The sequence below is a fragment of the Petaurus breviceps genome, unplaced genomic scaffold, assembly GCF_028583685.1.
Source record: "Petaurus breviceps papuanus isolate PSGF00001 unplaced genomic scaffold, PetGlider_PUasm1.0 90847, whole genome shotgun sequence".
Lineage (NCBI taxonomy): Eukaryota > Metazoa > Chordata > Mammalia > Diprotodontia > Petauridae > Petaurus > Petaurus breviceps.
Genome location: NW_027187360.1, coordinates 15357923 through 15381827, shown reverse-complemented (window position 1 = coordinate 15381827; position 23905 = coordinate 15357923). Strand labels below are relative to the sequence as shown.

Below are 23905 nucleotides of genomic sequence, written 5' to 3'. Positions count from 1 at the left end.
GACTATGACAATGTCCTCCTGGTGGGTCTTCCTGCCTCAATACTCCAACCAAACTCCACTCAGCTGCCAAAGTGATTTTCCTAAAGCACAGATCTGACCATGCATGTCACCATCCCCCCATTCAATAAACTCCAGTGACTCCCTACCATCAAATATAGAACCTTCTGGCATTTAAAGCCCTTCACAACCTGGACCCTAATTACCTTTCTGGCCTTATCATAAATTGCTTTCTCTTGCTAATTTTATGGATAGTCCAACAGACTTCACTGTGCTTCACACATGGCATACTCCCATTTCCTGCTTTCTTTGCACAAGCTGTCCATGCCTGGAATGGCCCTCCTCACTATAAGAATCCCTTGTTCCTTCAAAACTCAGCTTAATCACTACCTTTAAATGAAGCCTTTTTTATTCCCTCATCCTCCTTCCCCCAAATTACTACTTTATGTATATTTACATACATATATGTTGTCTCCCTCAGTAGACTATAAGCTCACCAAGGACAAATGTGGCTTCATTTTTGTCATTCTATCTCCAGAGCACAGCACAGTGTCAGAGTAAACAATGAATGCCTGTGTTGTTTAGACTTTTCACTCTCCCTCAACCTCCACATCCAATTAATTTACATATCTTAACTGTTCTGCCTCCTCAACATCTCATATCTTTGTGCTTTATTCACACCAAAATTATTCTGGTCCAGATCCATATGACCTGTTATATCTGGTTTCTTGCAGTAGTCTCCTAGTCAGTCTCCTTCTACCCTGTCTCTGTCACAATCCCTCTTCCACATAACTGCCCCCAAAAAGCTGATCTATGTGATACCCCCACTTCAACTTCAGTGACTAGCCAGAGCCTTTCCATGCAAACCCCTCTTTTTGCCATTTAAGTCCTTCATGAACTGGCTCTAGTTTACCTTTCTAGGATAATTATACATTATTCTGCATCACACACTGTTCTTTAGCCAAACTGGCCTACTTGTAGTTCTCTGTGCATAACATTCCATCTTCTGCCTTCTGGAATCCCTAGCTCTCTTCAAGATTCATTTCAAGCTAAATCTTTCTAGAGTCCTTTAGAAATTCCCCCAGGGGGCAGCCAGATGGTGCAGTAAGAGTGCCGGTCCCAGAGTCCGGAGACCCGGGATGGGTTCTGGCCTGAGATACTTAGCACCCACACAAAATCACTGGCCGTGTAACCTTGAGCAAGTTACTTAACCCCAATTGCTTTAAAATAAAAAAGAAAGAAATTCCCCCAGGGGTTAGTGTGAATGTTATATTATCCTTAACAGAATAATAAGCTCCTTGAGGGCAAGAGATGTCCCATTTATGTATCCACAGTGCCTGGTACAAAGTAGATACTAGTTGTTTTGCTGTTGTTCTCGTAATCTATACTGTGAGATTAACCTTCCCAAACACTACACTTCTTTTATTATGCCATTCTCCTTTTGAGGAATTTATATTCATCTTGCCCTATAAGCCCAAATTGATGAGTTTCAAGACTTTCCCTTTATCTTCCATTCCCTAGTCCCACCCAAAGAGTTTGGTTACTTCCAATTGATCCAAGCTTTATTTTCACTATTTCTGTAACACATACCTGAGACTCCAACTAGAAAGATCTCTCAACGTTTTCAGTAATAGCCAACATTTATATAAAACTTACATTTCACTTAACCATCGTAACAACTCCATGAGGTAGACACTACAAGTAGTTATCCCCATTTCACAGATGTAAGATGTCCATGGTCACATACCTAGAAATAACCAAGACTCTTAGTTGGGACTCTCCTGATTTCAGGGCTCTTTACTTGAGAGACAGCTAGATAACACAGTGAATATAACTCTGGACCCTGTAGTCAAGACCTGAATTAAAATCAGATACTAGCTGTCACTTAACCTGTTTGCCTCAGTTTCCTCCACTGTAAAATGGGGATAACACCTACATCATAGGATTGTTGTAAATGCTTAGCACCGTTGCTGGCACATAGTAGGCACTCAATACTTGTTCCCTTCTTTTACCACACTATTAACAAATATTGCTCTTCTTTGTCCTGGGGTGGAGAACCTTTAGGCTTGAGGTCACATGTGGCCCTCTAGGCCCTCAAGTGCTGCTGCTCTTTGACTGAATCCAAACTTCACAGAACAAATCCCCTTGATGAAAGGATTAGTTCTGTAAAATAATATCCCCTCCTTGCTCTCAACACAAATCTTGTCCTTCAAACCTCAGTTCAAATTTCATTTTCATCTATGTAACTTTCTCAAACCAAAAAATTTCACCCTTCTCTTGAATCCCCTATTGCAATAATAGCCAGAGCCAGAGGTAGACAACTAATTGGCTCTTGCACTCGTTTTATCACTCAAGAGAACTGTAAACAGTTTATATTTAAGGCAGGGTGCCTAGCAGAATTACTCAACAAGTATTCATTGATTAGAGGGTATTAGAAACAATTTGAACTATGCTCTCATTCAGTTTAGTCAGTATGACCAGTTGATGGTTTCAGTTGCTTTTGTGGATAGTCAGCGATCCATTTATTTAATTCAAGCATTTAAAATCTCTAGTTTGTGCCACCACACCCCTGCCCCCCAATCTATTTACCTTGTTTCCTGGAAGTACTGATCCGGTAAACAGGTGTCAATTTCCCACTCCAGCCTGTACCCTCTAATCTCCTGAACTGCAGGTAAAAATCTTATTTTTAGAGCCTGAGATGATACTATTATTCAACAAACATTAAGTGGCCACTATGTGTAGACTCAGAAATATAGAGTTTAGCTAAGAGAATCCCAGTCCTTATTGAACTTAAGAGCCTAATAATATGTTTCCCCCTTGGACTGATTGTTTTAATTCAGATATCTTTCCCTCCTATCTCATCTAGGATAGCAAGGTGGCAGCTTCTTCTAGTTTAAAAAGGTCTACAATAGGTGCCTCCACTTTCTGTCTTCTTACTTTCAACTCCTTACAACTGGCTTACAACCTTATCTTACACCAAACTGTTCTCTAGGTTTTTGGGACACCACTCTCACCTGATTCTCCTACCTATTTAATTGCTCCTCACTCTCCTTTGCTGCATCCTCATCCAGATCGTGCCCTCTAAAACTATAGGTGTCTCCCAAGATCCTGTCCTGTGTCCTTTTCTCTTCTCTATACTTCTTCACTTGGTGATCTTATCAGCTCTCATTATGATTCTCAAATCTACCTATCCTGCCCCAGCCTCTGCTGATCTCCAATCTCCACCTTCCTTTTAGACATTCAAAATGGATGTCCAGTAGAGGTCCTAATTGCAGTATATTAAAAACCAAACATCTTTTTCCCAAAAAATTCTCCAACCACATTTCCTGCCATCTTTGAATTTCGTCTGGCTCATAATCTAGCAATCATCTGCAATTTCTCACCATCTCTCACCTTCCACATTCATTCTGTTGCCAAGGTCTGTCAACTTCACCTTTCCAACACTTCTCTCTTCTGACACTGCTAGCACTCTGGTATCATCTCACATCTGGACAATTCCAATAGCCTATTGGTGGGTCTGCCTGATTCAAGTCTCTCCCTATTCCAATCCATTTTTGAGCCCCCCGAGTGATTTTCCTAAATTGCAGGTCCAATCATGTTACACATCCTGCCCCACCTCCCCCAATAACTGGCACCCTATCACCTCCTTGAATTTGTATCACCAAATACAAAATCTGTTTGCCATTCAAAGTCCTTCATAACCCAGCCCCCTCCTACCTTTCCACTATCATTCCCTCTCCCCCAATTCAATGGTTCTTTCCCTAGTGCTCACCAGCATGGCCATGTCTCTCTCCCCCTTCCCCATTCTTAAAAAACCAAAACCCACACTTACATCAGTCTCTTTTCTCCTTCTTGACTTAAAACTCCCAGGGAAAGTCATTTACCCTTATTGTCTCCAATTCTCTTTGTACTCTCTTCTAAACCCACTGCAATTAGGCTTCCCACCTCAGTATTCAACTGAAACTTCTCTCCAAAGTGTCCAGTGTTCTCTTAACAAAATTAATGGCCGTTTCTCAATCCGCATTCTTCTTGATGTCTCTGCAGCATGTCACTGTTGATCATTTTCTCCTCCTGCATACTCGAAAATTTCCTCCTTAAAAAGGTTCCTGATACAACCCTCTACTGATCCTCCCAATCTTTTCCCTCTAAAAACCATTCCTCTTCCCAACTTCCCTAATCACTGTTAAGAGTATCACCATCCTCCCAGTCATCTAGGCTCTGACCTTTTACTGAAGCTTTCAACTCCTCACTTACCCTAGATAGCATACCCATTACAAATTTTTTATTTCTACCTTCACATCTCTCATATGTGTATCTTCACTAAAAAAGCTGCTACCTTAGTACAGGCCCTCATTACCTCTTGCCTGGACTATTTCCACAGTCTCCTCAATGGTCTCCCTGTCATCTCTCTCTGATTCATGTTCTATTCAGTTGCCAAAATGATTTTTCTAAAGTGTTGGTTTAACCATGTTACCTCTCTGGTCAGTGAGCTCCAGTGGCTGGCTGCCTTTTACCTCCAGGATCAAATATAGTCTTCTGTGTGGATATTTAAAACTCTTCATGACTTAGCCCCTTTATACCTTTCTATTCTCCCTATACTTAACTCTCCTCCATACACTTTTTGATCCAGCAACATTGGCCTACTTGCAGTTCCTTGTATATGACCCTCTCTACCCCATCTCCATGCCTTTGTATTGCCTGTCTCTCATGCCTGGAATGCCCTCCCTTCTCACTTCAGTCTCTTAGCTTTTCTGGCTTTCTTGAAGACTAAATGGGATTTGCCACTTTCTGCAGGTCTTTCTTAACCCCTCCTCCCTGCTAGCTAGTAATGCATTGCCCATTCAGGTGACATTCCATCTGTTCTGTGTGTGTTTTGTATGTAACAAGTTATTTACATGTGGTCCTACCTCATTAGAAAGCTTACTGAAGACAGGGGCAGTTTTTGCCTTTCTTTGCATCCTCAGTGATTAACACAGCCACTAGGATGTAGTAAGGACTCAATAAATGACTAAACCTACATATGCTGCCTTCTCCAGTTCCCTTTAAGAAAAAATAGAAATCTTGACCTGAGTGGTAGAATAACATTTTCTAAAATAAATAGCCTAAGACAGCAAGATCAAGTGACTGGAGTCATTTCAACAATGTTCCAGGAATAGAAGGGACAAGCCGTTTTGAGCTCACAGTTCTTGAACAAGTGTTTTCTGTCCTGCTAGTGGTAAGCTGAACTTTTAAAAAAAGATATCAAGGATCTCCCATAATTCCTCCAAGCATTGTCTTACTAAGAATTTATGATAAATAGCATAAATTAAGCAAATAAACACATCAGAAATATAAAAATAGCAATAAGATAGAGCACTTTGAAGATTTGCAAAGTACATTACATATTTTAACTTATTTGATGAATTTCATACAGTATTTTTAAAACCTTTGTCAGTTATTATTAATGGAGATTACAAACTACTGTAATTATCTATGTATCATCCAATCATATAACTTATTATAAATAGCACATTTTTAAAACTTCCTGTCTGATAGTTTTCTTATTTCTATAGAAAATGCTTTGGCTACTTTACAATTTTATCTTCCCTTTTAGAATAGCTTGTTTTAAGAGGGAGGTGGGAAATTGGGAAAGAATCTTTACAACCTATGTCTCTGACAAAGGACTCATTTCTAAAATATACAGAGAATTGAGTCAAATTTATAAGAATACAAGTCATTCCCCAATTGATAAATGGTCAAAGGATATGAACAGGCAGTTTTCAAAGAAAGAAATTAAAGATATCTATAAGCACATGAAGAAATGCTCTAATTCACTATTGATCAGAGAAATGCAAATCAAAACAACTCTGAGGTACCACATCTCACCAGTCAGATTGGCTAAGATGACAAAACAGGAAAATGACAAATGCTGGAGAGAATGTGGGCAAATTGGAACACTAATGCATTGCTGGTGGAGTTGTGAACTGATCCAGCCTTTCTGGAGAGCAATCTGGAATTATGCCCAAAGGGCTATAAATGCTTTCATACCCTTTGATCCAGCAATACCACTCCTAGGATTATATCCCAAAGAGATCATAGAAGTGGGAGAAAGACCCATATGTACAAAAATGTTTATAGCAGCTCTTTTTGTGGTGGCAAAGAATTGGAAATTAAGGGGTGCCCATCAATTGTGGAATGGCTGAACAAGTTGTGGTATATGCATGTTATGGAATATTATTGTGCTATAAGAAATGAGGAGGAGACGGTCTTCATATTTACCTGGAGAGGCTTATACAAACTGATGCTGAGTGAGAAGAGTAGAACCAGGAGAAATTTGTACACAATTACAGACACAACTTATATGTGATGACCAACTTTGATGGACTGGACTCCTCTCAGCAATGCAGTGATATAAGTCAATCCCAAAAGACTCATGATGGAGAGAAATGTGTGCATCCAGAGAAAGAACTAGAAAGAACTGAGTTTATATCCAAGTGGAAGCAAAATACCTGATCTTTTTCCTTCTCTTATTTGGTTTTATGTCCTATTTACCAGCTGATACAATCCGTCTTTATAACCTGACTAATGTATAATGTGAAAGTATTTACAGAATCTATACTTGACTATATGCTGCCATGGGGGGGAGGCGAGGAAGGGGGACAAAATGTGAAACTCAAGGAATTGTGGAATTGAATCCTGTAAACTAAAAGGAAACAAACAAATTAATTTTAAAAAATTTTTAAATAGCTTGTTTTAAAACTTATATTTGATAAATTAAGTTACAAACAAAAATACAACAAAGATTAAGCCCTTGTTCTGTGTCAGGACCTGAAAGAAAAGTTTAAATAAGCTTTATTCCATGCCTTCTAAGTTTATACCATATTCTAGAGAAGCTTACACATTTCTAAATATACAGAATTTTGGGGCAGCTAGGTGGTGCAGTGAGTAAAAGCACCAGCCCTGGAGTCAGGAGAACCCTAGTTTGGTTTTGGCCTTAGACACTTAATACCCACACACAAAAAAAAGCTAGCCGTGTAACAACCTTGGGCAAGTTACTTAACCCCAACTGCCCTCCAAAAGGCAAAACATATATATATACACACACACAGAATTTTAAAAACACAAGTAGTAAAATGTGTAAACATGAGATTAAAATACAAACATATTTTTACATATAAAGAAATAACAAATATTTTTTATGTATAGCATTCCTGCTAACACAAGTAATTTTTTTAATCATACATTAGAGAGTATATAAAGGGAAATTACCTGAAAGGTCAACCCATAAAATTTATCCACACTGTCTCTACTACATAGTGAATTTTTAAGTCATGCTATTCCTCCACTTTGTTAACCTTTGATAGACTGCCTTTGTTCTTCCATTGGCTATCCAATACTCTGCAAATTGTAGGTGCTCAATAAATGAATTTAATTGGGATGCCTTCTCTCTGCCTCTCCCCACTATCATGTGTTACCCTTCCAGCTCATGGCCTAATACTCCACACATTTCCAGTTATACTATCCCATTTGGCTCTCACTATGAAATCCTGTAGAGATTATGGTCTCATATTAATCCTTAACTATTTTCTTAAATTGTTATTTAGCTTTTATTTATCTATGCTTTGTCTTCTTGAACAGGGCTGTAAATTCCTTTAGCTGGTAACACTTCTTGGATTCCTTTATCCACAACATCCAGCATAATAATGAAATGCTTAAAACTGACTCCAAGGTTAGTCCTTCAAAGCCAATTACCATTCTTTCCCATCCTATTTAGTCGACTAGTCCCGGCCCCCATAAAACTGGCTTCTTTAAGAAAGATGATGTTTTAAGTAAAATGCTTTGCTGAATTAACAAGAGAAGTAAAAGAGACTGCATCCCCACCTAGCAATATGGTCATTAATGCTCCAATTTGTCAGAATAGGTTTTTCCCGTTCGTTGATATATCAGAAGCACTCTGCTGTTGGTCTGAAACACCTTCTCTCCAGAACAGCGATCCCAGCGATCCCACGCAGCGGCTCCAGCTCCCCGCGGAAGCCCGCAGCCCTGGCAGGTTTCAGGTGCTAGAGAGAGTAGGCAGGCCACCCACTCCAGTCATTTAGGCCCACGGGACAGGGCGGCACCTTACTTATTTAGAAGTAACTGCTTCCTGAGAGGAATCCTTCCCTGCCCTCCGTACCAGTTGGGTAAAAGCCAAATACTAAACGAGGTCACAGGTTTCTTTTACGCAATGCCAAGAAGAGGGCAGTGAGCCAACTGACGCAAGTTGCGCCGGCGTAGCAGGCCTTCTCGAGCTGTTAGTGTGCGGTCTTCAACGCGCCTGCGTATTGACATCTAACCTGGTTCGGAAGGAAAGGCCGAGGAACTACGTCAGGGCGTCGCTCTACGTCTGCCCTTCAGGCGCCTGCGCGTTCTGTTGCCGGCAAGTGGAAGCGGGGTGGTGTCTCCTCTTTTCGCCTAGTGCCCCCTTAGCGCCGCCCGGACATCGTGCTGGTCGCTGGCACCATGAAGATTTGGACGTCAGAGCACGTTTTCGAGTAAGTTTGGGCTTGTAGTATGGTGGTCGGAGAAGCGGGAGGTGGGGGACGCAGAGGGGGAACCTAATAGGGATGAGGGAGTGCCAAGAAGCGAACCGGCCTCCTCGGGAACCTTCCAGGCGTCGGGCTCTGGGGCGCGCGCCCGAGAGGGAACGGGAGCACGAGCCCGGGCCCACGCGCCGTGGAGGGGCTGCGAGCCCCGAACCTCCGGGGAGGGGTGAGGACGGAGGTGTCAAGGTCATTGCGGGTGCTGGGCTTTCGGCTTAGCCTTCTTCTCACGAAAGTTCCCCTCCGTTCTCTCGCCCAGAGAAAGACCCCCTGCCCCAGGCGCCCTGCGGCGCCCTGCGTAGGTTTTGAGGGGGTGGCGGCGACTTTCCACCCTAGAAAGGGTTGGGAGTGGGGACAGCCCAGTTCCCTCGCCCTGGACATTGTGTTCCCCAAAGTTTATGCTTCTCCGCCCCAACTTCTGCCTCTGTTAATAATGCCTATCTCCAAAGTGTCCTTTAAGGTTTCTGGAAGGATGGTCGGACTTGGCGCGGAGCAGGTGCCGGCGTGTGTCAAAGACTGGGGAGGCAGGAAAGGAACTTGTTGCTGCAACTCAAGAGTTCGGAAAAACTTGTTAGTGAGTTCCATAGGCAATTCCTCCACACCCAGGAAATCAATCTTGTTGCTGAAAACAATACTTTGGTTTGTTGTGACATTAGGTGTGACAAGGAGGAAAAAAATTTCGACGTAACTCCACCTAATGAACTGATGATCCACTTGGAAAAGGAATAGCTTTCATTATTGCATGTATTGGACAAGGCAGTGTAGTCTTATTCCCGCTCCCCAACCAACCGCCATCCCCAAAGCTACAGGCTGTAACTTAATTTTCTTCTTTTCCACCATGTTCATTAGAAGTCTAGCAGAATATCGCTTCTTTTTTTTTTTCTCAAGTGGGGGAATATGCATTTAACTGTTAAGACTTGATGTGTTGTTTGGTTTTGCTGAACAGAATTTTCCCCTCTTTTTTTAAGTTCTTTGTCACAAGAGATGCTTCCCTTTGGAAAAGAGAAGGGATATTTTTGGAAATGAAGGTAATGTAAAAATACAAGATCAGATTAAAAAGGTAAATGTAGGGGCGGCCAGGTAGCACAGCGAGTAAGAGCACCGGCTCCAGTGTCCGGCTGACCTGATCAAATCTGGGCTCAGATACTTAGCACCACACCCTGAAATAACTGGCCATGTAACCTTGAGCAAGTTACTTAACCCTGATTGCTTTAAAAAAAAAAAAAGTAAATGTGGTTGAAATATTTCTTATGCATCAACTGTTAAAAAAAAATTCTGTCTTGACCTGTCTGCATTTTGAAAGGTGAGAGTTAGCAAGAGGCCCTTTTTGGGAACTTTTGTGTTTTCTGATGTTTAGGTAGGCAGATATGCCCTTACAGTTAAATTGCTTAGTGCCATTAGGTTAAAGGTATAGGATTTTTGATGGAGAAAATAAGCTTCAGATCAAGTAGGTAGGTCTTTGGTAAATATTCGATAGCCACTACCAAAAAGGATGTCTTTTTTTTTTCTTAGAACTCTTGAGTGATAGTCTGTGAGTGCTTCTCTGATCTCTAAACATGACATACATTGTAAGTGAGAATTTCAGAAAAGGGAACATTTTGTTTTGATGGCCCTGACCTTGAGGCAATAATGAACCAATTTTGGAATGTTTGTGGAGAAATTTAAGTATGGATTATGTAGTAAGTAATCTTCAGAGGACACGTGACTTCACTGCTTGTGTGCACTAGTTCCACTGGTAAAATTACAACTACTCCTCACCTCATCTTGTTCTGTAGCTAATCTTAGATCAGTTGTTAATTAGTAGATTTAAAAAAAAAACTAAAACTTTGAAAGAGCCCTAGAATAGCTTTGTGTGAGACCTTCTTTGTTTTTTTTTTCCATTAATAAAAATAGCTTTACAAACATTATTTCACTTTACTCTGACAACAGACCTGGGGAGTAGGTACTATTACTATCCCCATTGTACAGATGAGGAAACTGGGGCAGACAGGCTAAGTGATTTGCCTAGAGTTACAAAACTGATTAATATCTGAGGCTGGATTTGAACTTATCTTCCTGACTTCAGGCAGGTCCATCATTCTATCACTGTGTCCTGGGTGTCTTAGCAGTACCTGATATCTTTTATACTACTGCTTCTTGCTACAGAACTATTGGAGTTAGTAACATGCTTTAGCATGTTTATACCTCCCGTATCTCTTTCCATTGCTCACTGACTTATTTATAATTTTTATTCTTCTGAGATCATGGTGTAATAAATTTTGGATGTGAATAAGTGGTAATTTTTTTTCCAAAGAAAAAAACCCAAAGTACAGTCAGATTTTTGGAACAGCATATCCAGAGAACACAGTACCTTTTTCATATAAATTCCTTGAGGGTAGAGATCTTATGCCCCAAAGAGTATTGAGGAAAGAGGAAAGTATCCATATGTATAAAAATATTCATAGCAACACTGTTTTTGTTGTAGCAAAGAACTGGTTGGTTGGTTGTTGACCTTCATTCTGAAAAGAGGACCAAAATGACATCAGTCTGTTAGAATCAAGTGACAGTGTGTCCAACTGTGGCTGATCACGGACCAATACAAACTCAAAATGGTCTACCACACATCGGCTACAAATAGTCCATGTGACCATTTGGGGTGGATTCTCTAAATTTTCAAGTCTCAAGTTTCTTTTGTGCTACTTTGATTCTTCTTTGCTCATGGAACATAGCACCTTCTTTGATAAGGTCACAACTTGCTAGGCTAGACACCTGTGCCTGTGTCTCCCATGTCACACAATCATTTCCAAAGTTCTTGAGCTGTCTTTGTATTGCTTCTACTGACCACTATGTGATCTCTTGCCCTGTGTGTGTTCTCTGTGAAATAGTATTTTAGGCAAGGGTACATTGGCACTGAAACAGTGTGGCCAGCCCATCATAATTATATTGTCTGCAATAGAGTTTGAATGCTTGAGAACAGACCTTGGTGTCCAGTACCTTATCCTGCCAGGTGATCTTGAGAATCTTCTTAAGAAAACTGTAGTTCTGTCTGTCAAAAGAGGCATAGCACACATATGAAAATATGGCCTTGACAGCAAAGCTGATGTTGAAGACAGATGTTTTTCTTTGGAAGTTCTACTGTGTAAATGGAGATCCAATCCATTCGAATCTAGTAAACATCCATTAGTGCCTACTGTGTGCCAGGCACTGTGCTAAGTGCTGGGGATACAATTAATAAACAGAAAGATAGAACCTGCGCTCGAGGAGCTTTAAGTATAAAGTGGGAAGCAACAAACAAAAGGAGAGAGGAGAAATATGGGGGGGGGGAGAAACTAAGGCTGATGTGAGAAGGTAGAAACAGATTTGAGGTTGAACTTTGACCAATCAACCACCAAAAGGAAAGTTATTAGAAAGTAAATTATTGGGGCGGCCAGGTAGAACAGCAAGTAAGAGCACCGGCTCCAGTGTCTGGATGACCTGGGGATCAAATCCGGGCTCAGATACTTAGCACCACACCCAGAAATGACTGGCCATGTAACCTTGAGCAAGATACTTAACCCCAATTGCTTTAAAAAAAAAAGTGAATTATGGGGGGGGCATATGAGGGGAAAAGATTGAAATTACTGAAGATCTCAGGAGAAAGAAAATTCAGTTACTGAACTTGAGTACAAGAAAATAAACCAACAGGTAACATAAATACCAGAAGGAAATATGTCTTTTAGATTATCTAAACAAGTCTAAACATCTTAATATTTCGGCACAAAGGCAAATGATTCAGGTCTGATCTGAGGCAGAGGAACCTGTGGATTCCAAAGAGAACACATTCCCAAATGGTATAAAAGAGAAATAAGAATTATGAAAACATAATTTATGGCCTGCAGAGTAGAAATAATCTGAAAACTAGAAAAATTTAAATTGGTGGTAGTCAGCCTCACCAAAAATAAAAACAAAAGACAACTGGTTGCAAAAGCAAGTTCACAGAAGTGAAGGACAATCTGGTAGAAGTACTAAGATTAAAAGAAAACATCTTTATACAAACCAAACATATTCATCTTGAAGACAGGATGCATAGAGACAGGTTCAGAAATATTAATTTCCCTAAAGAAATACTGGACATTATGATACAAGCAGTAATCTTAAGAAAACTTCCCAGGACTTCAACTGAAAGAATCCATAGATCATCTCCAAGAGAAGGAAAAATAAAATTATTCTGTAAACCCCAAGATACGTGGTTAAACTGAATGATTTCTGGTGACAACTAATGTTGCAAGTGACCAGGAGGAAAATTTTAAAATAGAAATTAAAGGAAATTCAAGTAACACAAGTCTGTTCTGCAGCCACCAAAAACTGAAAAGGGGATTGGAATAGTTTGTTTCAAAGAACAAAGGAGTGCAAGGCACAGCCCAAGATAATATCCCACAATCCCACAAACTAATGAGCATACTCATCAGTGAAAAGCAATGGAGTTCAATAAAAGTAAAGTTTTTAAAACGTTTTACAAAGAAAATCAGATGTGAGCAGATTATTTACTGTGCAAGTGCCCCAGACAACAGAAGTACAAAAGAAGAAAGAAATGGAAGGAGACATTGTTTGGCGATGTCCTTCTCAAGGAGTTTAACTATGAGAGGAAATATACAACATAATAGGTAGCAGGAACGTATAGATAATTGAATGAGGCACTTTTGAGCATACTTGTAGGGAAGCAGCCAAAAGACATGAGAATAGGGATGATGGAGAAGGCAGTCAGCTGGAGAGGATATGAAGTCAGTCAACTAGCATTTAAGTATCTACTGTGTGTCAGACACTGTGCTAAGTGTGCTGGGGATACAAGGAAGGACAAAAAATAGCCCCTACTTTAAAGAAATTCAGTCTAATGAAGGAAACAACTATATTTATCTGTATCTTGAGCTATTCATCTATAAAATAAATTGGGACTAGTCTTAAGAAGAGTACACTAAGATTAAAGAGGAGGGCAGACTTCTTGCAGAAAGTGAGACTTTGCCTAACACTTGAAGAAAGCCAGGGAAGCTAGAATGAAAGAGAGTTAAAGTTCCAGGCATGGCCAGTGAAAAACCTCAGATGCAGTGTCTATTAAAGAATCTGATAGGAGGTAAGGTATCATTGGAGTATGTGGAGGAGAGTTTAAGATTGGAAAAAGAAAGGGGCTTTTATGAAGGACTAAGTCAGACAATTTTATTTGATCCTGAAAGTTCTAGGAAGCCACTGGAGTATATTGACTAGTAGATGGTTTTGCCCGAGCAAAGAGAAGGGCCGCCTCTTCCTGGGAAATGTGTGAAGGAAGAGAGGGTTACAGAAGCCATTCTTAGTAAGGTGACATGAGAGGAGAAAAGGAAGTTCTCTGCAAATGATCTCAATTGTTTCTGTGAAATGTGAGGCAAGGTAATCATGCCAATGGTTGGGGGAGGGTCCGCTGAGAGTAGTGTGGAGGGGAGAAGAGGAGATAAAGGTTATAGGAGTGATGAAAATGTTTGAAAAAGGCTGTGATGAGTGGTAGTGAATGGATGAGGACAATGGAAAAGGAGTACTGTGCTTCAGGGAGGGTCTGGTTGAGACTATGTAGCATATTTGTGGTAGAGCCTAGTCAGCATGGTTTCATCAAGTTAGCATTGAAACATTTAAGAATCTGAGCTCAGCAAATAGCAAAATTTAAAAAAAAGTTAGGTTGTATTTTGAAAATTAAATTTAGAGTTCAACATATTTTTATATATCATTTTAGCTTCATGAGATTGAATAGAAAAGGCAAACAAACAATATAACAATTTGTCTGCTTGTTTCTATGAGTTATAACTTGCAAAATATGCATTTTAGTATGTTTTATATAGGTCAAGATAGTAAAAATTAATTTTCATATTTTAAAGACTTTTTTTCATAAAAAACATTTGTCCATTATTGTAGTAAAGTTCCAGAAATAAAAAATTCTTGATTTTCTTGAATTCCTACAGAGCCTGGGGTTGAATATTTTCTGTTCTAGTAATTTAATTAGGCTATGTGACCCATACTTACTTTTAGAGGTTCTAAAGGCAATATGATATAATTATTGTATTCTTATATCTAAGAGATTTTTAGTATTCAATTATTTTTTGGTTGGGATTTGTAATTTCATTGATTCATAAAATTATTTGAATGCATAGTATGTGTGAGGTTGGGGGAGGAGGGGAACCGGGAATGAATATGTGTGGAATTGAACAGATTCACTAAGATCAAAGGAGGAGCTGAAAAACGTCTTAGAGCCAAGTAAGCCGTCTTAGTCCCCTGTTCTCCTCTCTTCCTCCTCCATTTTCACAGAGGAGTAAATAAAGCCCAGAGAGGTTTTGACTTGCTCATAGTTTACACCTTAGCAGAGCTAAGATTCAGATCCCAGTTCTTTGACTTCAAATTCAGTTTACTTTCAACTGTACTATACTGTCTCTATAATTAAATTGCATAGTAGGTGAATTGGGCACATGTGGTCACTGATACTGTTAGGCTTTATTTTGTTTTATTTTATTTGCTTTTTGGAGGGCAGTTGGGGTTAAGTAACTTGCCCAAGGCCACATGGCTAGCTTTTTTTTGTGTTAAGTGTCTGAGGCTGGATTTGAACACAGGTCCTCCTGACTAAGGGCCGGTGCTCAACTCACTGCGCCACCTAGCTGCCCTACTGTTATGCTTTAAAGAAAAAAAATTGAGGTTGGTATTGCAATATCAGACTCAATATATTCTCTTTCCTCCAATAAATTCATGCATCTTGAATTCTAAAGAATGATGTTTTAAAGTCCTAGATATTCCAGAATATTCTTGCACACCTCATAAATGTTTTGATTTTTGGTTTATTTTGGCAGCCACCCATGGGAAACAGTTACAACAGCTGCTATGCAGAAATATCCAAATCCTATGAATCCGAGTGTGGTTGGAGTTGATGTTTTAGACAGACATATAGATCCTACTGGGAAATTGCATAGCCATAGACTTCTCAGCACAGAGTGGGGAATGCCTTCTATTGTAAAATCGGTAAGCTATACTTTGCCCCATATTGCTCCTGACCCTGTCCCATCCCCACTCCTTTCACCTCATCACTTAGAAAATCAAATAGCAGGTCTAAAGGTACAAAATCCGAGCAAAAGGAGGTTTGGTTTGGTTTTTTTTCACAAACTTGGTATTCCTATATTAATGATCAGTCCACTCTTTTCTTCATATGTTTAATAAACTAGAATTAGAATTTCCCCCTTACATCCAAGAAAAAGTATTAGTGCCACCTGACAAATTCTAAAAAGCTGGGACAACTCTTTTTTTTCTCCAACAGTTTTCATTTATGATTTCTCAAAATATAGCTCTGGAAAAACTGGCTTTTAAAAAGCCCCTTGTGATTCAAACAGAGCTACCTGACCATGCCTTTAAACCCAGATCACTCCGGCTTTTTTTGATTGGCCAATAATAGGTCTCAGCCCAAGCCTGTCTTGCTCATTGTGTGGGTTTTAATGGCTCTGAGTGTAAATAGCAGTCGTTTTCTGTTTTGTCAGAAACTCTGAAAGTCTTCCTCTCCCTCATTGATTCTTTTGTTTGTTTGCTTTTTTGGAGGGGGTACGCAGGGCATTTGGGGTTAGGTGACTTGCCTAAGGTCACACAGCTAGTAAGTATTAAATATCTGAGGCTGGATTTGAACTCGGGTCCTCGTGATTCTGGAGCCAGAGCTCTATTCACTGCGCCACCTAGCTTCCCCTACGTTGATTTCTTTTGTGATGGCAAACTAGACCATCTTTTGGCTCAGTTCCTACCTAGCCCTTAATCACTGAAGGGGGCTTTGCCTCAGACAGACATAACTGGGAAAGACCTTAGCTTAAAAGGCTAAGGTCTCCCACTGCATCCTGGACTATCATCAGTCTTCTTGACTTAATGTCTTGCCACTAGACTGATGTCTGGAGGAGAGAGTGAGGCAGATGAGTTTTCACAGCTCTGCCTTACTTCAATTCACTCTCAAGATATCACCCTCATGGTGTCATTGGTCCTCTTTGAGAACAAGGAAAAACAACAAAAACAATCCTCCTTACATTTTAATTTCTGTCTTTCGTCTGATTTTTAATTACCTCTGGGAAAATTTCCCTAATCTAGGAATGTCATCCATAGTGCTAATAATTCCTCTTAACCTCACAGAAACATTTCCCTTCCAACCTTTTGTCTGTTTCATCTTGTTTTCAGGATCAAAGAGATGTTGATATTTTTGTTTTGAAATGAGTCACATATTCATTTTCAAAATAATATACAGAAGATGCTCTCAGAGGAGTGTGGCATAGTATTAGATTCTGGGTTCCAATCCCAGCTCTGACAGTAGCAAGTCATCACCTCTCTTGAGTCTTAGTTTTCTTCTCTGTAAGATGGGGATAATGACACTTGGATTACCTACCTCAGAAACTGTTGTGAGAAAAGCACTTTGTAAACCTATAAGTGCTTTGTGAATGTGAATTTTTATTATTCTTATGTAATAATTGCTGGTTAAAAATACAGTCACTAATTCTCAATATTCCTCGTAGCTTATTGGTGCAGCAAGAACCAAAACGTATGTTCAGGAACATTCTGTAGTTGATCCCATAGAGAAAACAATGGAGCTTAAATCTACTAATGTAAGTGATTTTTTTTCTTATTCTCTTTTATTTTCCATATTGAAATGGTATTTATTTCTGCTTGGCTTATGCATATGGGGATAAATAGTCTTTATGGGACAGGTAGATGACACAGTAGATAAACCAGGCCTGGAGTTGGGAAGACGAGTTCAAATCCAGCTTCAGATAGTCTGCGCCTGTGTGGCCTTGGGCAAGTCACTTAACCCTGGTCTTCCTCAGTTTCCTCAACTGTAAAATTGGGATATTAAATAGCACCTCTCTCCCAGGATCAAATGAGATAATAACTATAAGACACTTAGCACAATTGTCTGGCACATAGTAAGCACTACATAAAAGATAGCGATTATAGTGGTCTAAAAAGTAAATGCTCCACTGGCACTTTTTCTATATGTTTTATTCTCTGTCCCTGACTAGTACTATTTTAATAATCTTGAATATTTCTAAGAGGGCTTAAGAAAAATAATGCTTATTTTGTATTTTCTAAGTTGGTGGCTTCAATAAAAAAGAGCAAGAAATTTATGACTGGTAGAAGATAAATGAACTTTATGGTACTTGTAAAATGACATTTGAATTTATTTCAGTTTTAATAACTTATCAATTGATAATTTGGGGATTTTGTTTTATAGATTTCATTTACAAATATGGTTTCGGTAGACGAGAGACTTATATATAAACCACATCCTCAAGAACCAGGAAAGTAAGTAAAACTTTTTTAAGAAATCTAATTTTTTTTTAAAGCAATTGGGGTTAAGTAACTTGCTCAAGGTTACACGGCCAGTTATTTCTGGGTGTGGTGCTAAGCCCAGAATTTGATCCCCAGGTCATCCCAACACTGGAGCTGGTGATCTTACTTGCTGAGCCACCTGGCCGACCCTAAGCAATTGGGGTTAAGTAACTTGCTTAAGGTTACACGGCCAGGTGTTTCTGGGTGGGTGCTAAGTGTCTGAGCCTGGATTCGATCCCCAGGTCATCCTGACACTGGAGCCAGTCCTCTTACTGTGCTACCTGGCTGCCCCAAGAAATCTAATTTTTTGTGTTTTTAAATTATTCTAGATATTTCTAATAGTGAGGAAAATGGGCATACTTAAACTGTTTAAATGTATTTTGCTTCAGGACCATTTTGACTCAAGAAGCCATAATCACTGTCAAAGGAGTGAGCCTTAGCAGTTATCTAGAAGGACTGATGGAAAGTACAATATCATCTAATGCTAATAAAGTAAGTTATACTCTGTTTCCATTCATTGACTTTTACATTCTTTGGGGATTTGCTGCTCTTTCTAAAATATGTATGTGCTTTTAGTAATTTACTTTTTAAAACTCTACCTACAACAGTGTAATAGGCAAAAGGTCTGGGAGAGAGAAACATAATGTATTTTGTAACTTTTCATAGCTTGTTATATCTGGTGTAAATTCACTTTTTTTTTTAAATAATGTGTGTTAAACACAAAAATATATATACTAAGTGCAAACCACTGTGCCAATTTGATGCTGGGTCCACAGATGTAAAAAATACATTCCCTAGAACTTTTGATCTCTACAGAGGCATCAACACAAATAAATATAAATTAGATTATCAAACATAGAAGGAACAAAGAAGAAGAATCATTTTTAATTCTTCTCCTTCACATACTACCATCCCACCTTGAGCATGTTAATAATAAAAGGTGCCACCATGACTTCATTATGGATTTTTAGGCATACAAAATGGAAATTGATTGATAACTAAATTACATCCAAGCTAATTGTTTATTATTAGAAGTAATAATAGTTCATGATTATACAGTACTTTACATGTATTATATTATTCTGCCTTATGATTCTCACAACAAACCTGTGAGATAGGTACTCTATAATTATCCTCATGTTACAGATGAGGAATCTAAGGCTGGTAGGTTAAATGACTTGCCATGGGGTCATACAAGTAGTCTGAAATGAGATTGGAATTCAGGTTTTGGTGATAACCAAATCCAACATGCTCTTCTGCTCTCAAAAAACTTATATTCGCTGAATAATTTTTAAGGAAATTTAATCAGTCAACAAATATTTCTTAATCACCAGGTATTGTGCTAAGCATTGGGGATTTAAAGAAAGGAAGTTAAACCAAGGGGGTAGGTAAGCATTGACAGCTGAGAGGATATCTGCAGAAGTGGTAATTGGAGCTTACTCTTAAAGCCAGGGAAATTGGGAGGTGGATATGAGAGCCAAGCCTTCCAGGCATGAGGTACAGCCTTGTGCAAAAGGAACTAAAATGTCAAGTTTGAGGAACTGCAGTTAGGCCTGTGTAGCTGAATCTTAGTGGGTGTTCATGGGGGACGGAGGGGAGGAGGAGGTAAAGTATAAGAAGAGTAAGAAGGGGTCAGGTAATGAAGGGCTTTAAATGCCTAACAGAAGACTTTCTTTCTGATCCTCGAGGTAATAAGGAGCCACTGTAGCTCATTGAGCAGGGTGGTGATATAGTTAGACCTACATTTTAGAAAATTCATTTATAGCAGCTGCCAAGTGTTTTAAAAATTGATTGGTGTAGGGAGAGATTTGAGACAGACCAGTAAGAAGGCATATTGCAATAGTCCTGATGAGACATGATGATGGTTACCTTTGTTATTACTCAGTGATGATGATTATGTGTTGTGAATTTTTTTTAAGGGTCGAGAAGCAATGGAGTGGGTAATTAACAAATTAAATGCTGAGATTGAAGAGTTGACTGCTTCAGCAAGAGGAAGTATGAGGACGCCTATGGCTGCAGCAGCATTTGTAGAGAAATGATAATGGCTATTTATATGAAACATTAATAGGTCCACCAGGGTCTCTCCAGGCTGGTAATATATTTATTCATATTTGGTATTTAAGAAGCATATCTGTATATTAGATAGGTATTCAGTTAGCTTGGAGAAAGACTGCAACTTTTGATGGAAAAAGAGAAGGTGCAGGGCTTCCTTGCATATGGGATCAACTGGAATTAACATTACCTGAAAATATCATGCAATATATGAAGATTTAAGGATATTTCAAATGGATACCTTGACCAGAAACAGGCATGTTGAATCTCCATAAGGTTGAATATTATAGCATTTAATTCATGAGACTCTACCTGGTTTTGGACCAATTCCAAAATGAAGCATAGCTGCCTTTTCTAGTATGATTGCCCAAGCAGTTTTCATGTTGTAATAACTTTCTTTGGAAAGAAGGAAAGTATATTACTTGAAATCCAAATGCAAACCTTTTATTTGTACAAAAATAATTGGCTTTGAAAAACTGTAGCATTCTGAATTGTTACTAAAGTGATATTTTTGTAGTGAACACTATCATTAAAGTGATATAATTCCCAGTGTAAACCTGATTGCATCATATTACAGAGTACTGTATTGATTTGCCAAAATTTGGTGATATGATACAAAAACGATCTATCTTGATTTTGCATTTGTAGAAGCATATATGATTTAGGATGCTGAATGGTGGGCGTGTGATGTTCACTTTCGAAATTTGAAGAGGAACCAAAATTAAAAATAAAGTTATTTTACCTGAATTTAAAAGCATCATAAAATTGAAACTAACAACTATTTGCATCTTTTAAGCATTTCACAGAACGCTTAATTAGGTTATGCAAAAATTGCCATGTGACTGAATCATGCATCAATAATTGTATAGCATGATATGTCAAATTATTTAACTGTAAAATAGTTAATTGCATCTTTTTATTGCAGTAATTGACCACAAACAAGTCTTTTTTTTTTTTACAATGCATATCTGTGGATCATTTGTTTTAATTTCTAGTCTGATTTGAAATATAAATCCTAGGTACCTAGCTCTCTTTATAATCCTATGGTGCCACTGCCAAAAGAAGGAACTTAACCACAACTAACCACTAAGGGAAATTGCACTGAAGCTTTTATTTGTGGGAAGTCTGTACTTTTGGTACTGGAATACCAAAAAGCTATTCCAGAAAATGTTATATTTTGTTTAATATTTCAAAGCAGATAATTGTTAACTGCTAAACAGTATTTTCTGATTCTTGTAATGATTTCTACGATACTAAAGTTGCATACGGAATATTTTAAAAGGCAGTTAGATCTTGCTTTTAACTATGCTTAACATAAGTTGGAACTTCTGTAAAGGTTTCCTACATTGTAAAGGTTTCCTATAGAAAAAAACTAGTGTATATGTACATAAGTCACAGAAATATAAGTTTACCAAACTATTTAAAAATGAGTATTTTTTCTATTTAAAATATCGTTTAGCTTGAGACTTGGTACATTTGTAAAAACAACTCTCAGATCCATTAAGGTTTGTGATTATTTTTTGTAACAAGAGATTGTTTTTACAACTGAAATGATATTTCAGCTAAACAAAATATAGTAAATGTTAATACTTGATAAAAGTTGGCCGTAAATAATTTCTGTAAGTTGTACTTGTTCAGAAAAAGGTGTAATGCTCTAAGGATAAAATATTTCTAAACAAAGTTTTCTGTGTTTTTTTTTCCTGACGAATTATCAAATTGTTTTCTATCTGCTCTAGTTCAGTAGTTGCCAGAAATGTGGTCTTCCTCTGGGGAACTGAAGCAGAATTAATTAGTTCATTTTAGAATATCAGATTTAACATTAAAAAATAGGATTTGCTATCATCCAAAAAAAACCCTTTCATTATTATTTCCGATTTTCTATTGACTAATTGATTAATTATTGATTATTGTTTCTGTTATGTCCCTAAAAACAATGTTTTTGAATTATGCAAATAAAGGTCAAAAATCAAAATTCATAAAAATCACCACTTGGTGGTTCTAGCCTCTTATAATGTGTTACTGAATATTGGGGGGGGGGGGAAGACATTCATACTAACTGTACTTGGGGAGTTAGGGGAAGTTTTCCAGATTAAAAAATGCATTTTAACTATAAAATGTTCTTAGTGTTTGCTACTTGAGCTTTATATTTTATCTCTGATTATACTTCTTAGGATAATTTGGCCTATTTTTAGCTCCACAGAGGGTCTTGAATTCCCCCAAAGATTATCCTTAGATGAAGTGTGCTTGAAGTAGATTTTTGCCCTCTTATGTTCCCAATACCTTCTGTCTTGGTTATTTTATTTTATTTCAAGGAATGGAGAATACAATCAATTTACTAAGAAATCAGGGATATTGGTCGGATTTGTGGATACTTCCTTCAATAAAGACCATAACCTGTTTGATGTCCAAAACTGAACTTATTTTCCACCCACCTTCAGAACTTAACCATATTCTTATACAGGTACCCCCAATTTTCCAAGCTCCTGGGTTTGCAACATCCTTGACATGCTCTCTTCAGCCTATATGATCAGTTACCAAGTCTTGTCACTTCTAACTTCTCAAAATCTCTCTTCATTTGTCTTCAACCCATCTGCCACACCACTACCAAAATGATTTACCTTAGGTGCGGATCTGTCCCTTTCTTACTCTATAAACTCCAGTGGCTCCCTACTGCCTCTAGAATCAAAGTTCCTTTACTTAACTTTAAAACCCTGTTCCCATCCTTTATTATAAATTACTCCTCCACATGAACTCTGTGCTCCATTGAAACTGACCTTGTGCCTCCTGAAATTTCATCATCAAATTTTTGCTTTGCACAAGCAGTATCTCATATCAAAATTTAACTTCCTCCTCACCTCTACCTTCTTAGAAAAGGCCTTTCCTGATTCCCCCTGCAGTTAGTAATAACCACCCCCACCTTGTACTTTGTACTTATTTATAAATAAACATATACAAAATATATTTACATGTCTATACATGTATATGCAGTGTAGGGAACTCCCACTACCGATTCCAGTTGGCACCTTCTCTGTAATTTATAGCCTTAGACACACCCTGTCTGCCTCATCTGTAAAGTATCCGCCAAGAAAAGGGTCACAGAGTCGGACAGGACAAAGGAACAATACGCGCGCGCGAACACGAGGACTCTTGTAGGAGGCGGGTCTAGACCCGAGTCCCCGGGGATCTCTCAAGTTGCCAAGTACGCAGCTGCGGAGGCACAGCTTTCATTCATTGCAGGGATGAGGGGCAGCCCGTGCAAATGTTAGGACGGAAATCACGTCATTCCCTAACGCTGAACATCCTATGCAAAACTCGTAGTAGTTAAATTCTGCTTAAATAAAGTGATGGGTTTTATTTTGAGTCTACTTAATTCACTCTATCCCAAGCAAGAATGGAGGGGAGGGGGCGCCACATATTAGCATAAGGAGGAAATAGCTGCGGTGACAAAAAAGCGCGGACCAACCATATGTGAGCGGACGTCCCTGCGAAGGACTTGCTGACTGGGAATTAAGAACTCTGATTGGACTCCGCCTACCAAAGACCCTCTGCTATTGGTTACAAGGAAAGCTAACCCCCCCGGTGATGAGAGCGCTAGCAGGATTGGCAGGCTGGCGGCGATCCCCGCCTCTTCCCCTTCCGGCTCGTGACCTTCCTGAGCCGGTTGACTTCTCCCTCTCTCGGTACATCGCCTGCCTTCCCCGCAGCCATGGTGGCGTATTGGAGACAGGCTGGACTCAGGTAGGCTGAGGGGTGGTTTGGGCGACTGGTCTGGGGCTCTGGAGGATGATTCGAAAGCCGGGTCTCTTCATATTCCCTCGACTGGTTTGGGAGGCCTGGGCCTTGCCTGAGAGACCGACAAGCTGCGACCGGCACCTGGGCCTGGGTCTAGGTCCTGGCCCTGCCCGCTGCCCCCGCCCCGCAGAGCCTTGGCAGCCTCTGGTCACCTCCCCCCCCTCCCCCCCGCAATCCCCTGTCCACTC

At 39.2% G+C, this 23905-nt stretch overlaps 1 protein-coding gene across 3 annotated transcripts; it reads left to right on the top strand.

The window, feature by feature from the left end:
- Positions 1–8351: 8351 nt before the first annotated feature.
- On the top strand, positions 8352–21907 carry PRELID3B (PRELI domain containing 3B). 3 transcript variants are annotated; one of them, XM_069072491.1, is made up of 7 exons: positions 8383–8510; positions 9008–9132; positions 15374–15542; positions 17060–17149; positions 17776–17846; positions 18263–18365; positions 19793–21907. In XM_069072491.1, the coding sequence occupies exons 3-7, from the start codon at positions 15405–15407 to the stop codon at positions 19910–19912; spliced, it is 522 nt and encodes a 173-aa protein (XP_068928592.1). In that variant the 5' UTR covers positions 8383–8510; positions 9008–9132; positions 15374–15404; the 3' UTR covers positions 19913–21907. The 3 variants fall into 3 exon arrangements, with proteins under 3 accessions (XP_068928593.1, XP_068928591.1, XP_068928592.1); XM_069072490.1 differs by lacking the exon at positions 9008–9132 and having other exon boundaries at positions 8353–8510; XM_069072492.1 differs by lacking the exons at positions 9008–9132; positions 17060–17149 and having other exon boundaries at positions 8352–8510.
- The last annotated feature ends 1998 nt before the right edge of the window (positions 21908–23905 follow it).